Genomic DNA, 17,953 nt, shown 5'->3' on the forward strand with positions numbered 1-17,953 from the left:
CGTATACTGAACCTTAACACACCTGAATACCTTGCCACACAATTCCATTACCTAGCATCACCTTCTAGTATTCCTACCAGATCATCATCCACCGCAGTACTAAGCATTCCCATTCACCGCTCAACTGGCTACAGTAGATCATTTATAGTCGCCGCCAGCCGAATTTGGAATTCCCTACCTGCTGAAATTAGGAGCGTGTCAAAACACCTCCGCTTTAAGAAACTCTGTCAAACCTGGTTAATAAATAATAATGATTTCTTATAACATAGTAGGATTAGATCATAGTTAAGTTTTAGATTAATTAAAACATTTAATTGCTACCTTAAGATATTAAACTGTAGATAATTTAGTGTATATTTAACTCTTCATGTAGGTGTATGTATGGTCGGACAGAATAGCAGGCTTCATAGCCTGAGTCCCGCCATATAAAACAAGACAATAAATAAATAAAATAAATAAATACTTCAACGGTGACATCTTCATGTCAATGTCACAACTTCACACCGTAGGTGTTTCACGTTTTGTTTCCTAGATAGAGTTCTTTAAGGCGCTTCTTTTGAATGATCTGAGTTGAGGTGTACCTCCCGGTACAATTGCGATGTCATCTACGTACCTCAGATTGTAAGATGAGGGACATTTCTGACATAGAAGGCACTATTTATCTTTGAAAGCTTGCTTTGCTATTGCTATTCGTGTTTTTCTTTCATTGTGATACTGAAGGTTTTCTGTTATGATTTACCCAAGGTGTTTAATCTATACTACTTGTACAATTAGGTGAATAAAAATAGAGCATAGCACAAACTGACGGAAATGACTTCCCATGTTTGCAACTTTGTAAAAAAATATATGGTGAGGTATTTTAAAAAGTGAATGGCCTAGTGTATTGATAATTGTATTGCACTGTACAACTATGCATATTAAACTTCGAATGAGGATAGCCATCTTTACGTAGAGTAATCTATTTTGGAAATGAACATGCATGCACATCAGTAAGGAAAATAATAGACATCATCCTACAGCCAGGATTCCTTAAAATCTGTAATCGTTTCCAGAATGTGGTTTAGTGTTTGTAATAGCACTTATTATTGTTCCCTAAAGTACTTGTTAATAGCCGAATGATGTTAACACGATGGGGGCCAATTATTTTTATTTTTGAAAGTTTGCTCTGTGGACTGACCCATAAATATTAACCTCCGAGGGGGCATTTGTTTCGTTTGCGGCGTAGCATAAACTCCAAAAATAGTGTCCGCTGCGGCACTCAACATGTTAATATTGTTACGAGTAGCCCAGAATAATTCTGAATTTATTCACATATCGAGCAACTGAAACAATCGAATCATTTCTTAGCCCTTGCATCACTGATAACAACTCCTTCTCAGCGAACCAGTGTATAAATCTATCATTTATAATTCATTCATAAAGGACATTATGAGTGGCCTCCTTGTTCACTTCTCTTGGGCTACTGCTCACCAAGTAGAATCTAACATGGACTGTTTGTTTCAGAACGGGTGAATGACATCGATGGCCTGGAGCCTGTTGCATGTCAGCCTTGGACAAGTCGCCTTCCCAAAATGGCGCAACCTGACCTCGACTATATCGGTAAGTCCTTATCTTTAATTCTTTAATGTGGAGGATGGGAACAGAAATATTTGTTGTCCCAGATTATGGAGTATACAGCATCATTCGTGTTTGCAATAGCACTTGTTATACTGATTTAGACTTACACGGCTGTTATGATTCTATCTGGAGAGAAATGTTGGAAGTTATCTACAAAATGTGATATCATTAATCGGATGAGACTCACATCAAATAATTCTTGTCATAGCAATTATGTGAATCACGATTATGTTAGGAAGCATTGTGCACCTCTTCGAAATTCGGTTCCCTGCCATTTTATACCTTTCAGTAAATGACACATGTAAACAATGAACTATACCAAGAACTAATTCTACCATCAGTTCTCACCGTAGTTGTCAACACGAAGGCCATTGACGGTTGCTAATATTTAGAGAAAGGATATGTATCCACTCATATGTTAGAATGCATACGTAATTAAGCAAATCGAAGTATCATCTCTCTCGCACAATGCTTCTGCAGTGAGATTTGCTAAGTATTAGAAATATGGACTATCAGAAGCCCTAAAATATATGCAGTCACCTACATCTTTATAGCGGAAGAGAGGATAATCACGATTTTCTTAAATACGTTTGCATCCTAATATATTAGTGCATAAAAATCCTTCCCATATATAATCATCTACATTTAATCCCATTAGTCCTCAGTACGGTTAACACCTTTCCCTTATGTGCACTGCCACATGCTTTCTCTAAGTCCATGAAACTTAAACATAACATTGTATTCCTCCCATAGCATTTTTCAGTTACAAGGTGCATACTGAAAATCTGATTATAAGAGGCCCTCTCTAGTCTAAACTACACTGGTTTTCATCCAACTTACCCTCAACCGCTGACCGCACACTCCCTTCCAAAATGCTACCGAACACCTTGCTTGATAATGATAATAATGATAATAATTGTAAAAGTACGTTAGGTTATGAACTTCTAGTGTCTCCAAACCAAAAAATACTCAATTTCCAAAATGATTTTCAATACTTTACTTTACTTCAATTAACAAGGTTAATGAATAAAAAATTAAAACGATTCACAGGATATAATTCAAAATGAAACCACATTTCTCTTTCGAAATTCAAATGATCATAAATATGACTGCCATGGCCATCCATCAACACCTGCACGGTTTATAGGTAACACTGTCTGACCATCCATTCCTTACATTACTGCCTGCACCGTTGCTATGCTTACACATCCGTCACACATTTTATCGCATCATATTACACAAATTTTCGGATGACACTCAAACATGAGGCACATTTATGTCAAAATAATATGCATGATTTACAAAAACTGTTGGTGAACGGAATCTAAAATGCACGAAGAGCAAAGAAGTGAAAACACCCTCAAACAACTATCTCAATAAACATTGAAAGCACGGACAAATAAGCCCATTATTACCACATAACAGAAAATTGTGTCGCAATATTATATTAATATTCTAAACTATCCGAATGGGCATTCGAATATTCTCACTCAGTTACTTTAAACAAAGTGAACTAAGTATGTCACAGCGTATAAAACCTTAAATACGGGGGTAGAGGCCTATAAGGATATTTCATTTTGCGAAAATGAACAACAACAAAATTTACTCAAAACGGACCCCTATAAAAATGCCAAAAATTAGCAAGAATAAAGGCATATAAAATCATAAAATATCACAGAAATATATGAAAACTCCACTTCCAAACTGCCTATATTGTTAAAAAGGGATTTTGTAAAAATCGTGGAAAACTAATAACTCCTATCCTTTTTCCAGCAGTGGCCAACGTTTTTCAGTTTTATAACTGGGTGAACACACATTTATAATAGTGATAATTATGAAAATCAAGGCTCGATATTTGAGAGGTTATTAAGGACGTTTGATTGAATATAAGAAGTTTTGCAGTTGTACACTGAAATGAGACAGTGTTGAAAATGACTTTACCATTTAAATTAAATTAATAATATAATTATTCACACGGAGGGTTCACCTTCCATGTCTATTTAAACGGCGCGTCTTCTCTACGGCCATCTATGTCAACAGACTTGAACTGGTAAACTCCTAAATGCTTTCGTCTTCTACAGTTAGATGTCTCTACCAACGATTTGCTAGCGCACCTACTCGGACTAAAACTAACTACGTGTTAGAGTTATAATTATTTTTGGAGTTGGTATAAACCTTTTTCTGAGTTTTTTAATGTACCAAAGTTGTCAACACTTCAGCTGGTTCCTCTTCGAGTATAAACAACCTATCTTATGCTGGAAAATATGTGTTCTAGCCAATTAAATCCGGGGGGGTATGTACAGGAAAGTGTTCTAGAGCTTCCCCTTACGGCACTATAAAAGCAGGGCACTTTAGTGGATTCTTGTCTGCATTACTCCAGTGTTTGGGCTAGGAGGCAGGGGTTAGGCCTGCTTGAGGATGATCCTGTGACGTGTAACGGCAGAATTTACCTAGACATGTGATAGCACCTGCGGATAGTTTGAGGGGAAGGTTTCAGCCGTATTCATTTAATATAATTTTATCGCACATAGTTTGGAATCCGGTGGTTTAATGTAGGGTTTTTCGCGAAGTCTGAGGACTCTGTCTCCATTCCCTATTGGGAAGTATTTAGTGTAAGGGAACGAAGAGTGATGACATCCGTCGTTTACCATTCAACCTTGCATAGGGTGACTAAAGCTTTCAGTCTCAACATTTTGTAAGTCTGGTCTTGGTTTAAATGTTCCTCCATTACTCACCTCCTTGTAATGTAGGATTATCCTGTGTATCTTAGGGACAGAAGCCCACTTTAGGTTTTTATAACTTTGTGTAAGGAGTGCTGGTTTTCGCCTCCTTGCTATTTATTTCATGGCCAGCTATGTACAAGCTTTTCATTTATCATTAAGGCCACGTAGTACGGGCAAGCCTGCCCCTGTTTACTATGTGTAATTCTTAGAGTATCTGTTTCTCAGTTGCAGTTTCCTTTCAGAACGGCTGTCAATCTTATTGTGGAGCAATGGATAAGCCAACAACGGGGTCACTCTCTATGAATACTTTAATATGATGCCAACCTAAAGGTGGTCTGGTGGAAGTTTAGTGCACCATAAGAAACAGATGCCTCTGCGAGGCTTGACTATGGTATATTTAGAGCGTAGACTCCTATGTAGTGTAACTTATCGGAGCAAATCCTGCTCTTGTAAAAACTAATGTCCCCTCCCTCCCCTACCCATGTAAACAAACTATACTCATGTTCATAAAAATCAGAACACCTTGAAAAACAAGAGATAGGAATTTCGTATTCACAGGTCATGTGCAATAGCATGTTTTGAAGGAATGATTAGCATTTGAACTATGTCAGCCGTCAGATTCAAGGTCCACATCGATATCTCGGCGTAACACCACCGACTGGTAAAATGTACCTGCGCTCTCGTTGTCGTTATAAACCTAAGGTAATACTTGATTGTCTAAATTTTTACTACTTATAGCTGGTCTTACTATATTTATAGCAGGTTTAGGAGCCAATTTTGAATTTGATTTAAGAAAGATTATTGCGTTATCAACTCTAAGTCAACTGGGTTTGATAATATGAATTTTAGATATAGGATTTCCTAAGATCAGTGTGACTTGAGCAGGTGTGCAGGATGCCTCGCAAGCGTATACTAGAACCGTACCGTCAAATGAGTGAGTTTGAAAGAGGGCGCATTATTGGCATGAGAGAACGTGATGCATCCATCCGGGAAATTGATTCTCGTGTGGGACGAAGTGTTCTGCCTTCTGTGCAACGGGTGTTCACAGAAGAACATAGAACACGACGAAATGGGTCTGGTCGCACCACCCAGACCACCCCCGAGAAGATCGACACCTCACCCGAATGGCATTGCAGGACAGATCTGCGTTCCCCTGGGCTCTGGCGCAACAGTGGAAGAGCGTAACATATCGTACACTATCCGCCGTCGTTTATTGCAGTCTGGGTTCCCGGCGCATCTCCGCATACCTTTGGCTAATGTGCATAAACATGATCGACTGCAATGGTGTATGGAATGACGTCACTGGGGACAGGAATAGCAGCAGATGGTGTTTTTGGACGATTCAATGTACTGTTTTTTGAAAACGATGGCCGCATTTTGATTCGCCGCAGGAAGGGGCATAGGCATCACATTGACTGCATTCGCACAAGACATACAGCGCCAACACAAGGCCTTATGATGAGGGGTGCTATTGGGTGCAAACACAAACCACAGTTGGTGCGTGTCCAGGGCACTGTGACCAATTTAACCTACGTGAATGACATCCTGCGACCCGTAGCCATGCCCTTTCTGCACGACACCCCATACGCCATATTTCAGCATGAAAATGCGCGACCACATGTTGCTGGACGAACACATGCCTTCTCCTTGTCACAGGGTATCATATTGTTGCCTTGGCCCACACGATCACCGGACTTGTCACCATTCGAAGATGTTTGGGATATGGTGAAACGACGTGTGCGGCGCTGTGACCCAATGCCAACCTCCAAAGATTTACTGTGGAACCAGGTGAATGCTTCATGGATGGATATACCCCTGAACGCTATTCGCGCTTTATACATATCGATACAATCACGCATGGAACAAGTAATCTGTGCCCATGGAGGACCCAGTGACTATTAGGCAACAGGGTACATGCTGAACCTAAGTGACTGAAATACTAATTGTTTCTGTAGAACACACTATTTAATATGTTCTGTGAATATGAAATTCCTATCTCTAGTCCTTCAAGGTGTTCTGGTTTTTAGGGACATGAAAATACTTGTTTACTGTCTTAAAATTTTGTACCTGATGTCCGGACTTCTAAGCCTCCGATATTGTTATATCTGACGAGTTCATTAATAACTTGTTATATTGTTTGTTATTCATTGAGATTTTCCAGCTATTAAACAAAAGGGAAAGAATAACATTTCCAAATGTTGTATATTTAATGTTGCTCTAAGTAATGCCTTGTCCAGCCATTCAACCCAAGCGCAAGGAGACTCCGTGAAAATTTACATCCCTGTAAGCAGAAATCATAAACTTGAAATACTGTTATAATTATCATCAAATTGTTAAATGTTACAATAGCTTCCTGAAACTCAAACTGTGTTGATAATATTAACCACGCGTTTCTTAATGACATCGTACTGATTTTCCCTTTTCTATGGAAATTGTATGAGCATTAAATCATAACTAACACAACAGTTCAAATCCTTACGTCATCATCCTTCCCCTTAGGTCATCGTCCTTTTCCGTGTGATGCTGTAATTGCTCGTGGTCTTTATTCGAATCTGAATTATTCTACATATAATCTTTATAGAATAACAAATCATTCATATTTCTCCACTCGGACCAAAAATTTATCATTATCTACTATATATTAGTTGGCATAAAACTGCATGAAATTTTCGTAAATCCTGCATTGTTTTGTGTTACATCCTGGAAGATAAGGGAGAGAAGTGGTCCCACATCTGAGAGATTTGAATGAAAGTTAACCAATACTGAAATTATTTTGTATTATTTATGCCAGATATTTGATTTACATGAAATTGCTTAAAGCATTAGTATTCGCACCCTCGGAATTAAAAATTATAGGTACCCTTACCGCTAACATGTATCTTAGTTTATTTTCAATTTTAAAGGATCACTATTTTTCTTTCGTCCTGTACCAGGAGGTGATAGCAATCTAGCTTATACAATGTTAGAAATTGTTGAAAATATTTACTTAAATTGAACATGTAAGAAAAATTAAAAGAAGGATGGAGAGAATTTTGGAACTAAAAAACAAACAGCAGTAATCTTGCTTATGAATTCAAGAAGTTAAAATAATTCATGTAGGGAATGGAATAGTTTTTGACGTGTATATATTGTGGAAGGGGAGAGTTTTAAAACATTACATCATATTTGAAGCCAAGTTACGCATAGAAAGAGCAAGTTTAGCCATGAAATGTGTAATAGATTTGTTAGAAGAGTTTGTTGAGAGACTGAAACCGCCAATATTTAATTTTTTTCAAAGTGTGAGTAAGCAGTTTTGAAAGTGGAGTCCTCATATTTAAACTTACAACATTCTGATAGGATACGGTTGCCCATTTAAACAAAGGCCCAACCCAAACTAAACTGCGACTGGTGGTAAAGGAAGCATAATACCATAAATGGATAATAAAGTTACATTTTGAAAAACGTTACCCCCGCACATGTGTGGTAATGAGGATTCCGAGGGAAACATTATCTAATAACCTCGAGAAATTAGACAAATACAAGCAAACGCTGAATGAACCCCCGCATGGTGACACTATGTAAAGGCGTAAATAACATAAAACTTGCTGTTCAGATTATTATTGAACAATAAAACCGAATAGAAATAAATGGCATAGCCTAAAATTTACATGGTTATTAATTAATTTAGACTAAAACATATCTCCCTCAAGGATGAGAGTAAATCTTGATGTTGCTTTCAATCAGTGGCTGGTCAGGTCTTACGATTTGGTGGAAAAGATGCCACCCTGACACTTTCGGGAGAGTTGTCAACCTCGAGCGCAAAATTTACCTTGGCTGGAGTTGCCGGTAAGTCATGTTAAGTGGCGCAGGCGCAAGGTGCATGAGTTGCTGCCTAAGTTTAGGGGAAAGCCAATTTACATGTTACAACGATAATGTCAGATGCCAGACCGGCATGGTGTCGCATAATGTAGTACTCATCTAGCCTATCTGCTCCGTACTGCTGGAGAAGAATGTGATATTATGATGTTGCAAACAGAATCGGAACGTTTTGAAGAAGATGATGTACCACTCGTTCTTTCATACGCGACGTTTAAGGCTCCATTGCAGATGTTTACGATCTGTACTGAAGGAAGACTAAGGAATAGACACCTTGAAAACATGGGCCCTTTGTGAAGACTATGTCGAATCGTAAAAGTGGAAATTCGTTGTTGACCAACTGTACCTAATTCGTAAGAGAGGTGTTGGATATGAAATAGTCTTGCATATGTATCCTATCGTTAGGTGATTTGAGGGGACAGTCAATAAGTTAATCATACTACTTACCCTCTGATATCCGATTGTCACGCATTCTCATGAACATTAGTGCCAAGTATCAGAATCTACGGTCTCGATATAACGTAATTCGGTATAACGTGGTGGTGGTGATGATGGATTTAAAAGGAAATACAACTGGGCAACCATACTCTATTAACGCCAATCAAAACGGTAGGTATTTGACAATTCGATAAACGAAGGTATTGGTCAAAGAAATACAAGGACCACGAATGCCGTGAAAATGAAAGACTCCCTAGGCCTCGGAAACCTAGTACCATCGGAGTGAGCAACGAACAAGGGTTGACCAAGGGAGGTGATGAAAGTGAGGAGCCTGGCATAAGTAAGTGGAAATAATGCTAGAACTCAGCTGAGCCACATGGTCACCAACCAACGCTCCCCAAGTTAAGAGCCGCTGGGGCTACTTTTTGTTGCCTCTGACGACAGGCACGGGATACCGCTACCAACCCCCCAGGCACAGGGAAATATCACAGAGGGCAGCCTGTTGGAATGACTGCCATATTCCTAAACGAGACATACTAAGTCGTATTTGAATATCGTCGTTATGTTTGTGCAGACAGCTGGAGAAATATTTTAGCTGATAACTTGGGCCAGTAATGTTCGATGTTGTGTGATTTGTGCCAAATACTGTTATTATCTTTCTGCATGATATGTCTGCTGCGGGTCAGTATTTCTGAAAGATATGTGTGCTGCGGGTCAGTATTTCTGAAAGATATGTGTGCTGCGGGTCAGTATTTCTGAATGATATGTGTGCTGCGGGTCAGTATTTTGCTAATTAACAGAATTAAGCTAAATCTTCAAAAAAAAAAAAAGTAACCGAATGAATTTATGAATTTATAGAACAATATTCGCGGAATAGGACTGCAAGTAATTTCGTTCGCTTTCACTTTAAAGATAGGTCCATTGATCGGCACATTGTTTGTTCTTTGTGCTTTAAACCATCTAAGTTAATATTCATTAATATATTTGTGCTCAGATATGGTGGCACACTTGTTTTAAATAATTTTCCTCGAAAAGAGACTGGATTTTCTCTCTGACCATCAAAATTCTAGAAATCATTTACTGTGATACACACAAAACCTTCGTGATACTTACGTTTGTTTCCCAATTTTCTAATCGCAATATTATGCCTGAATGTCCTACAATATTGACCAAATTCGTTTTACTTTGCGACGTTTTCAGTGATTGTGATTTGAAATTTACAATAATAAGCGTTACATTGCTGTCAGCAACCTCAAATACGTAGTAAACAAACGTCAACATTGGCCAATATGGCCCATACATTTCTCCAAAAATATGATCAAAATACGTCATTTTATATGGTATGTCGTAATAAGCGAGTATTTAAATAGAGTTTTATATAAGATTTTGACAGGACCGTCATATTTCGCCGTTATATCCAATACGTCGTTAAAAGCGATGTCGTAATAAACGGATTTGACTCTCTATATATATCATCCTAGGGCCCTTACAGACGAACTATATTCTGTCGTTGTTGTCGACCGCCAAAAGTGCTTCATGTGTGGTCGGTTGTCCCCGTTACCATTTAATTCAATGGTAAGAATACTTCCCCTTTTCAGAGAATCTCTGCCTCGACCACAAGTGAACCCCTGTCACCAGCTCTAGCCGATCACGTACGCCGACCACAGCCCGAATGCATCCCCTTCTACTTCTTACCGATGGTATGTGTAGCCACATCGTGATGAGAAGTTCCCGCTGGCAGTTATCAATATTTCGACATCACCTTCCTCATCTAAGTATCTGTCCTTGAATTATTTCAAGGTCCAATCTCCTTTAGTAGCTCATTGAAAGTTTTTATACATTCTGAAGGACTGGAAAAACTTATCCGGATGATTGCGAAATTCGTCATATAAACAATGTAACTGTCCAAACTGTAGCCAGACTTTTACGATTGTGCAATGGGAGTTCAATATATAAAGCAACACACTTTTTCTACAAGAAGGTTGGTTTAATTGAAGATTCAAATACACCATGTTACTCCCAAAACCTCTTGCTACAATACCCTACTTTTAAACACAATATTCGTGCAATGCTATGGCCTTACACCACCGTAATATGAGGGCCTGTATGACTGCAGGGTAGCACTCGACTGGTCGATGTCGTAGCCAACGTCGTGCTGCATCGATAACTTCCCCATCATCCACATAGTGCTTCCCCTCGGAGGGCATCATTAATTGGGCCAAACAGATGGAAGTCAGAAGGCGCGAGATCCGGGCTCTAGGGTGGGTGAGGAAGAACAGTCCACTTAAGTTCTGTGAGCTCCTGTCGGTGATGTGGTGATGAAACACGCCTCGCCCTCACCGTGCTTTTGCACTGCCAAGCCTCCGTAGATACTTTGCAATCGCCTATGAATGTCAGTGATGCCCTGGTTTTCGCCAAAATTAACTAAATGCCCTCTGTTTGGTACGTACCTCCGTTACAGACGCCATTTTGAAGGTTAGTTACAGCGCGGTCGCCTAATAGAAATTAATGAAAATTCTACGATACGAAGGGGGAATATTCGAAGGTGTCCCAAACAAAATTCCAATTTTTAAAACTGAAATTGGCTGAGGAATAGAATGTGTTGCATTACATATTGAACGCCGCTCGTATGTAACCATATTCTGCGCGTCTTTTCCTTCTTTCTATGCAGCATCGCATGAGCAAAATAAGTACAGCCTCCTCTTCTGAATTCATACTGTGAATGATCTAAGTTCCAGTTGCCGAACGAAATGAATCCATACGCGGAGACGCTGGCCAAACAACATTTTGACGCTGGCCTAGTTAAACAATACGGTAGTGCTGAATTACACAAGTGCTCGAACCGACGAAAGGGAAGAAATTTTTTGCAGTCGACAATGGCGACAGGAAAACGCCAGTGTGTGAGTTCCCTTATAGTCCTCATGCGGTCCACTCCCTTGGCACGTGTCGATTCTGCCAGATGCATCCTCTTTAACGTCATAATTGCAATGACTAATAGTGTATGACATATCTGAGGGGATACACTAGGATAGGAGGCCATTAAAACTGGTAATGTTAAATCTTGTGGTGACAGCGACATTTGGCAGACTTTATATGTTTCAATAAAATACAAATTATCCGCAACATACGATATAAATCCACGAAGTTTTATACATCTACGTAAATCTAATACACTTAGGATTGTCGTAGTGACACATAAATATTTTTACTAGAATATTTTACAGTCTGTTCAGAAAGTGTAATTCCTCAATTCAAAATTATAATAATAATAATAAAATTTTCGATCACATGTACTGAAACAAGAACGCCTGCAATTGCCCGTAATCGAACTGGAGACCACACGGCCTGTTTCGTAAGTTTATATTGTGCGCGTTGTAGTCTGTGACGCAACACATGCTGACAGCAAGCACAGCTGCAGCTTGCCAAGGCACGACCACAACGTCAATGAACACGTGTCCTGCACGCCAAAATGAATGGTCTAGGAGCTTTTCCTTATCTCCGCTTCCTGATGAGATAACAGCAAATATATAATGGGTCCGGGTAGCTGGCAATAACAAATAGCTTGTACTCAAATTTCAAGCTGATAGCTACATTATTTACGGAGATGTTAAAATATCGGGTGATACCCATGACGTTCACGCTCAGGGTTAAGTTTTGGATAAAATGCCAGACTGGAGACTCAACGACACAGCCACCGACGGCAGAGACCGGTGGAAGTCTGCTGCATGACGTAGTACCGCCCAGAATACTATGACTTAGTGCGTGAAGTACCTAGTTCTGAACGTCTGCAACTTCAAACTCAGTATCAGCGAGGCACGGCCAAGGTGAGGACTTTGACTGTGACAGCAGTGTAACTCGGTACTCTAAACTTTTCGTCCACTTCTAAAAGACTTATTTCAAAGTTGTAGCATTCAGACACCTTAACATATTACGTTGCTTGTTGAAAACCCAAGTGTTATATTGGATCAATAGGATATATCACATATATGCTACTGAACTGTCAGTAAACAACATAACTTACAATTTTTTTGCTAGTGGCTTTACGTTGCACCGGCATAGATAGGTCTTATGGTGACGATTGGACAGGAAAGGCCTCAGAATGGGAAGGAAGCGGCCGTGGCCTTAATTAAGGTACAGCCCCAGAATTTGCCTGGTGTAAAAATGGGGAACCACGGAGAAACATCTTCAGGCCTGCCGACAGTGGGATTCGAACCCACTATCTCCCATGCAAGCTCACATTCTAACCGCATGTCCAACTCACCCGGTAACTTACAATTTCATGAGACAGGTTTACGTATTAGAACTTTTGCAAGTGAGCAGCTATTAAAGACTGTGTTTCTTAAAATTCCGTGCCCATTACAACATGTAAAGGAACATAGACTGTGAAACTGAGCATTATTACTTTATGGTGTGCGAGATAGGCAATACAGACTGTTTCCTGAATATTACGTGCCCATTACAGTATTTCTTGTGAGGGAACATAGACTGTGTAATTGAAAATCACGACATTATCGTCTGCGAGGTAGCATGTACAGACTCTGTTTATAATTCAAGAACTGCATTCAAACTTACAGTCGGGAACACAGTGCATTCAGCATATGGACTTGTGCAGTTGGACAGTAACGGTTCGATCGTATTGTTAAGTGGAACCTTGGTTCAAATATCATAAGTGAAACTTCCCTACGATGTTACACTTGTTAATCATGAACCGACAGTGATATAACACACCAATTCGCGTGAGCAATTTGACGTCACATGCATAGATTTAATCACCCGTGTCATCGAGTGAACTTCCATCATGGCACCGTGGTGATGGTGTTCTAGATCGTGGGGGACATATACTGATGGTGTTTCTGGTCGTTGGTGGATACGTGGTATTCTGGGGCTGCGAGGACGCAGTCAGACGGAGCCAGAAACTTCAAGATCCAGAACAACAACTTAAAGGTGATATGCATCTGTGTTGTTTAGAGAACAGTCACTTCGAAATTTATGAATTGTGACTTCCAATTTAACTTTCAAGTCCACAAGTCACTTTCAGTTTTCCAAGTAACTATCAATTTCTTAAGTGATTAACTTTGAAGATCATAAGTTACTTACAATTTCTCAAGTAACTATCAATTCCTTAAGCGACTTAAACTTTTACAAATAAATATCAATTTTACACGTTAATTCAGTGTAATATTAAGTCTTACCAGAGCTACTCCAAAGCTCAAACGAACTTGCTACGAGCGGAAAGAACATTGAAAGACGTTCATAGAATGCAATCGAAACTGAGCCATTTCGTAACATATTTTTCCAGTGAATTAGAACTTGAGTAATATCAATTTTACTAATTAATTCAAGAGTTAATTCTAATTAAATTACGATCATTTTTGAATTAGGCATTCAGTTTAGAATTTCAACTTATTTTTTCATAATAAGTTAAACTGATTAATGATTCCGAGAAGGAACTTTATTTATTTCGTTATAGTTTTGAATTGTGCGTTTGCTTGAAACTTCAAGAATAAACTTTTCCATTTCGCTACCCTAACTGTCAATCATTAGCAGAATTCAAACGTCAAGAGTAAACTTTATTTACTTTCAGTTATCAAATGTTGATGGTATGCAAGTTCCATTTGACAAGGATTTCATAACATCACAGGGAATTTATTCACATTTGCCAATAGTAATAAAAGTTAGTGTGGCCTACTATGCAACATTTATTCAACTGCAATTCCTTCTCTGTACACTCTCCTGCCCTAAGACCGCACTCGCCCTGCGTACTACTCATGCTGGATCAGGCACGTGATTAGGTTTTCCATTCTCCTGCACTAAGGCGAATGCCGGGACAGTTCGTAGTGTAGGCCACGACCGCTCTCCCCTCCTCACCTTCTCCGCACATCTCCTTCACCATAACAAATCTCCCGGCCTGAGATACGGCGTAACCGTCTAAGGGGCCCGCCTCCCCCTTCAGGGGAGGAATGAAAACGTTTCGTAGTAGTAGTAGTAGTAGCACGTGATTAAGTGCGTATCCATTACTGGTGCAGTACACAAAATTGGAATTTGCCACAAACAAACTGAGATAATGTATCTGTAACGTACTAGCAAAATATTTAATCAATCTCAGAGGTATATTCTTGAAAATGTTAGGGAAAATGAATTGTCGTGCAATCATTTGGAGGGGTGACCTTAGATCTCGTTGTTATGGTAGGTTGCTTTACGGGAGTTTCGTAAATCACTTTCACTTCCCCATATTTGATGCGAAAAGATAGCCGATGAACATTCCAAATCTGAATCTCCCGGTTCATTCTCAACAGCCTCAAAGTTAGATCCGTGTTTCATCTTACAACAAATTTCGCACCACTTGATTTTTAATTTTCTATTTAGATACACACTGTACCGTACGAAAAATGCGTATAATCAATAGATATATAGATAGATCGATCGATAGATAGATAGATAGATAGATAGATAGATAGATAGATAGATAGATAGATAGATAGATAGATCCATAGATTGACAGATCCATAGATAGATAGATAGATAGATAGATAGATAGATAGATCCATAGATTGACAGATCCATAGATAGATAGATAGATAGATAGATAGATAGATAGATAGATAGATAGATAGATAGATAGACAGATAGATAGATAGATAGATAGATAGATAGATAGATAGATAGATAGATAGATAGATAGATAGATAGACAGACAGACAGACAGACAGACAGACAGACAGACAGACAGACAGACAGACAGACAGACAGACAGATAGATAGATAGATAGATAGATAGATAGATAGATAGATAGATAGATAGATAGATACACAGATCTATAGATAGATAGATAGACAGATAGATAGATAGATAGACAGATAGATACACATATCTATAGATAGATAGATAGATAGATAGATAGATAGATAGATAGATAGATAGATAGATAGATAGATAGATAGATAGATAGATAGATAATGTATAAATTAATGTGTGCGTCCGTATATTTCACCTTGCAGTCAAATTTAACCACCGCAGATCACCGTTGTTTATGTTTGGCAGTAGTCTCAAGCTTCCCATCGTTTACCATGGTGGTTTCGTGTCCCTAGCTGTGGTGGTTTGGTAGATATGGGGGTTGAAAGTAGCCAAATACATATAAAAAACAGACGCGTGTGTTCGTATATTTCACCTTGCAGCCACAACTGTCCACCTGAGACCACTGGTGTTTGTGTGCAGTTGTAGCTTCGAATCTCCCATCCGTGCACTATTGTTGTTGCGTGTCTGTAGCTGTAGTGGTGTGGCAGATGTGGGGGTTGAAAATGGCAGACTATATTTCAAAATAGACGTACGTGTTCGTATATTTCATCTCGCAACCACAACTACCCGTCTCACCACCACTGGTGATTGCGTGTGGTGGTAGCGTCAAGTCTCCCACCGCGCACTGTGGTGATTTAGTGTCGGTGGATATGGTGGTGTGAGAGATGTGGGGGTGGATGGTAGCCGACTATATATCAATATAGACGCGGGTGTCCGTATATTTTACCTTGGAGCCACAAAAACCCTCACTGACCACTGGTGTTTGTATGTGGTAGTAATCTCGAGTCTCCCATCGTGCACTATGGTGGTTGCATGTCGGTAGCTGTGGTGACGTGGTAGGTATGGGATTTTAAATGGCCAACTACATATAAAAATATACCTGTGCGTTCGTATCTTTTACCCTGCAGCTACAACTATCTATCGCAGACCACTCATGTTTGTGTGCGGTAGTAGTCTCGAGTCTCCCATCGTGCAGCATAGTTGTTGCGTGTCAGTAGCTATAATGGTGTGGTAGATATGGGGGTTGAAATTGGCTGACTAAATATAAAAATATATGCGTGTGCCCGTATATTTCACCTTGGAATGACAAATACCCACCGCATACCACTGGTGCTTGTGTGCGGTGGTAACCTTAAGTCTCCCATCGTGCACTATAATGGTTTGTGCGTATATATCTATGGTGGTGTGGGAGATACGGGGGTTGAAATTTGTCGGCTATATATAAAAATAGACGCTTGTGTTCGTATATTTAACCTTGCAGCCACAAGTACAACGTTCAAATCACTGCTGATTGTGTGAGGTACTAGCCTCGAGCCTCCCATCGTGTACTCTGATGATTATGAATATGTAGCCGTGGTGGTGTGGGAGATGTTGGGATTGAAATTGTTCGACTATATGTGAAAATAGACGCGTGTGTCCCTCTATTTCACTTGGAGCCACAAATACCCACCGCAGACCACTGGTGATCGTGTGTGGTGGTAACATTGGGTCTCCTATCGTGCACTATTACACTTGGTGGTGTGGTAGACATGAGGATTGAAAGTGACCACCTACATATAAAAATAGACGCGCGTGTTAGTATATTTCACCTCGCAGCCACAACTACCAGACTCAGACCACCGGTGGTTGTCTCGAGTCTCCCATCATGTCGGTAGCTGTGCTGGTGTGGGGTATGTGGGGGTTGAGAGCGAACGATTATATATAAGAATAGAAACGGATGTTCGTTTATTTCACCTTGCAGCCACAACTATCCAACACAGACAACTGGTGTTTCTGTGCGGCAGTAGCCTGGAGTCTCCCTTCATGCACTGTACTGGTTCTGTGTCGGTAGCTCTAGTGGTGTTGGAAATATGGGGTCGAAATAGGGTGACTATAAATAAAAAGACGTGTGTGTTCATAAATTTCACCTTGCAGCCAAAACTACCCTTCGCGCAACACTGGTTTTATGTGTGGTAGTAGCCTAAGGTAACCCATCGTGCAATATTGTGGTTTCGTGTCGGTGGCTGTGGTGGTGTGGGAGATGTGTATATTGAAAATGACCGGCTATATATAAAAATAGACGTGTGTGTTCCTATATTTCACCTTGCAACCACAAATACCCACCGTAGACCACTGGTGATTACGTATGGTAATAGCCACGAGTCTTCCATCGTACACTATAGTGGTTGTGTGCCGTTACCTGTGTTGGTGTGGGATATGTGTGGGTTGCAAGTGCCCGGATATATAAAAATAGACGTCTGTGTCCGTATATTTCATCTTGCAGCCACAACTACCCACCGCAGACCACTTATGTTTCTGTGTTGTAGTAACTTCGAGTCTACCGTCGTTCACTATAGTAGTTGCGTGTCAGTAGCTGTGGTGGTGTGGGAGATGTGAGGGGTTGAGAGTGGCCGACTATATAAAAAATAGACGTCTGTGTCCATATATTACATCTTGCAGCCAAGATTGCGCATCACAGACCACTGGTGTTTGTGTGTGGTAGTAGCATGGAGTCTCCCATCGTCCGCTAGAGGGGTTGCGGGTC

General features: G+C 39.9%; 1 protein-coding gene across 1 annotated transcript in view; it reads left to right on the plus strand.

Annotated features, from left to right (window-relative positions):
* Positions 1-17,953, plus strand: part of bma (SCY1-like protein bma) — a 1,798,985-nt gene that overhangs the window by 1,007,196 nt on the left and 773,836 nt on the right. The window contains exon 4 of the mRNA XM_068227755.1: positions 1,504-1,599. Within this exon, the coding sequence (XP_068083856.1) occupies positions 1,504-1,599 (96 nt within the window). The remainder of the gene's footprint in view (positions 1-1,503; positions 1,600-17,953) is intronic.

The sequence above is a fragment of the Anabrus simplex genome, chromosome 5 (genome assembly GCF_040414725.1).
Source record: "Anabrus simplex isolate iqAnaSimp1 chromosome 5, ASM4041472v1, whole genome shotgun sequence".
Classification (NCBI taxonomy): Eukaryota; Metazoa; Arthropoda; class Insecta; order Orthoptera; family Tettigoniidae; genus Anabrus; species Anabrus simplex.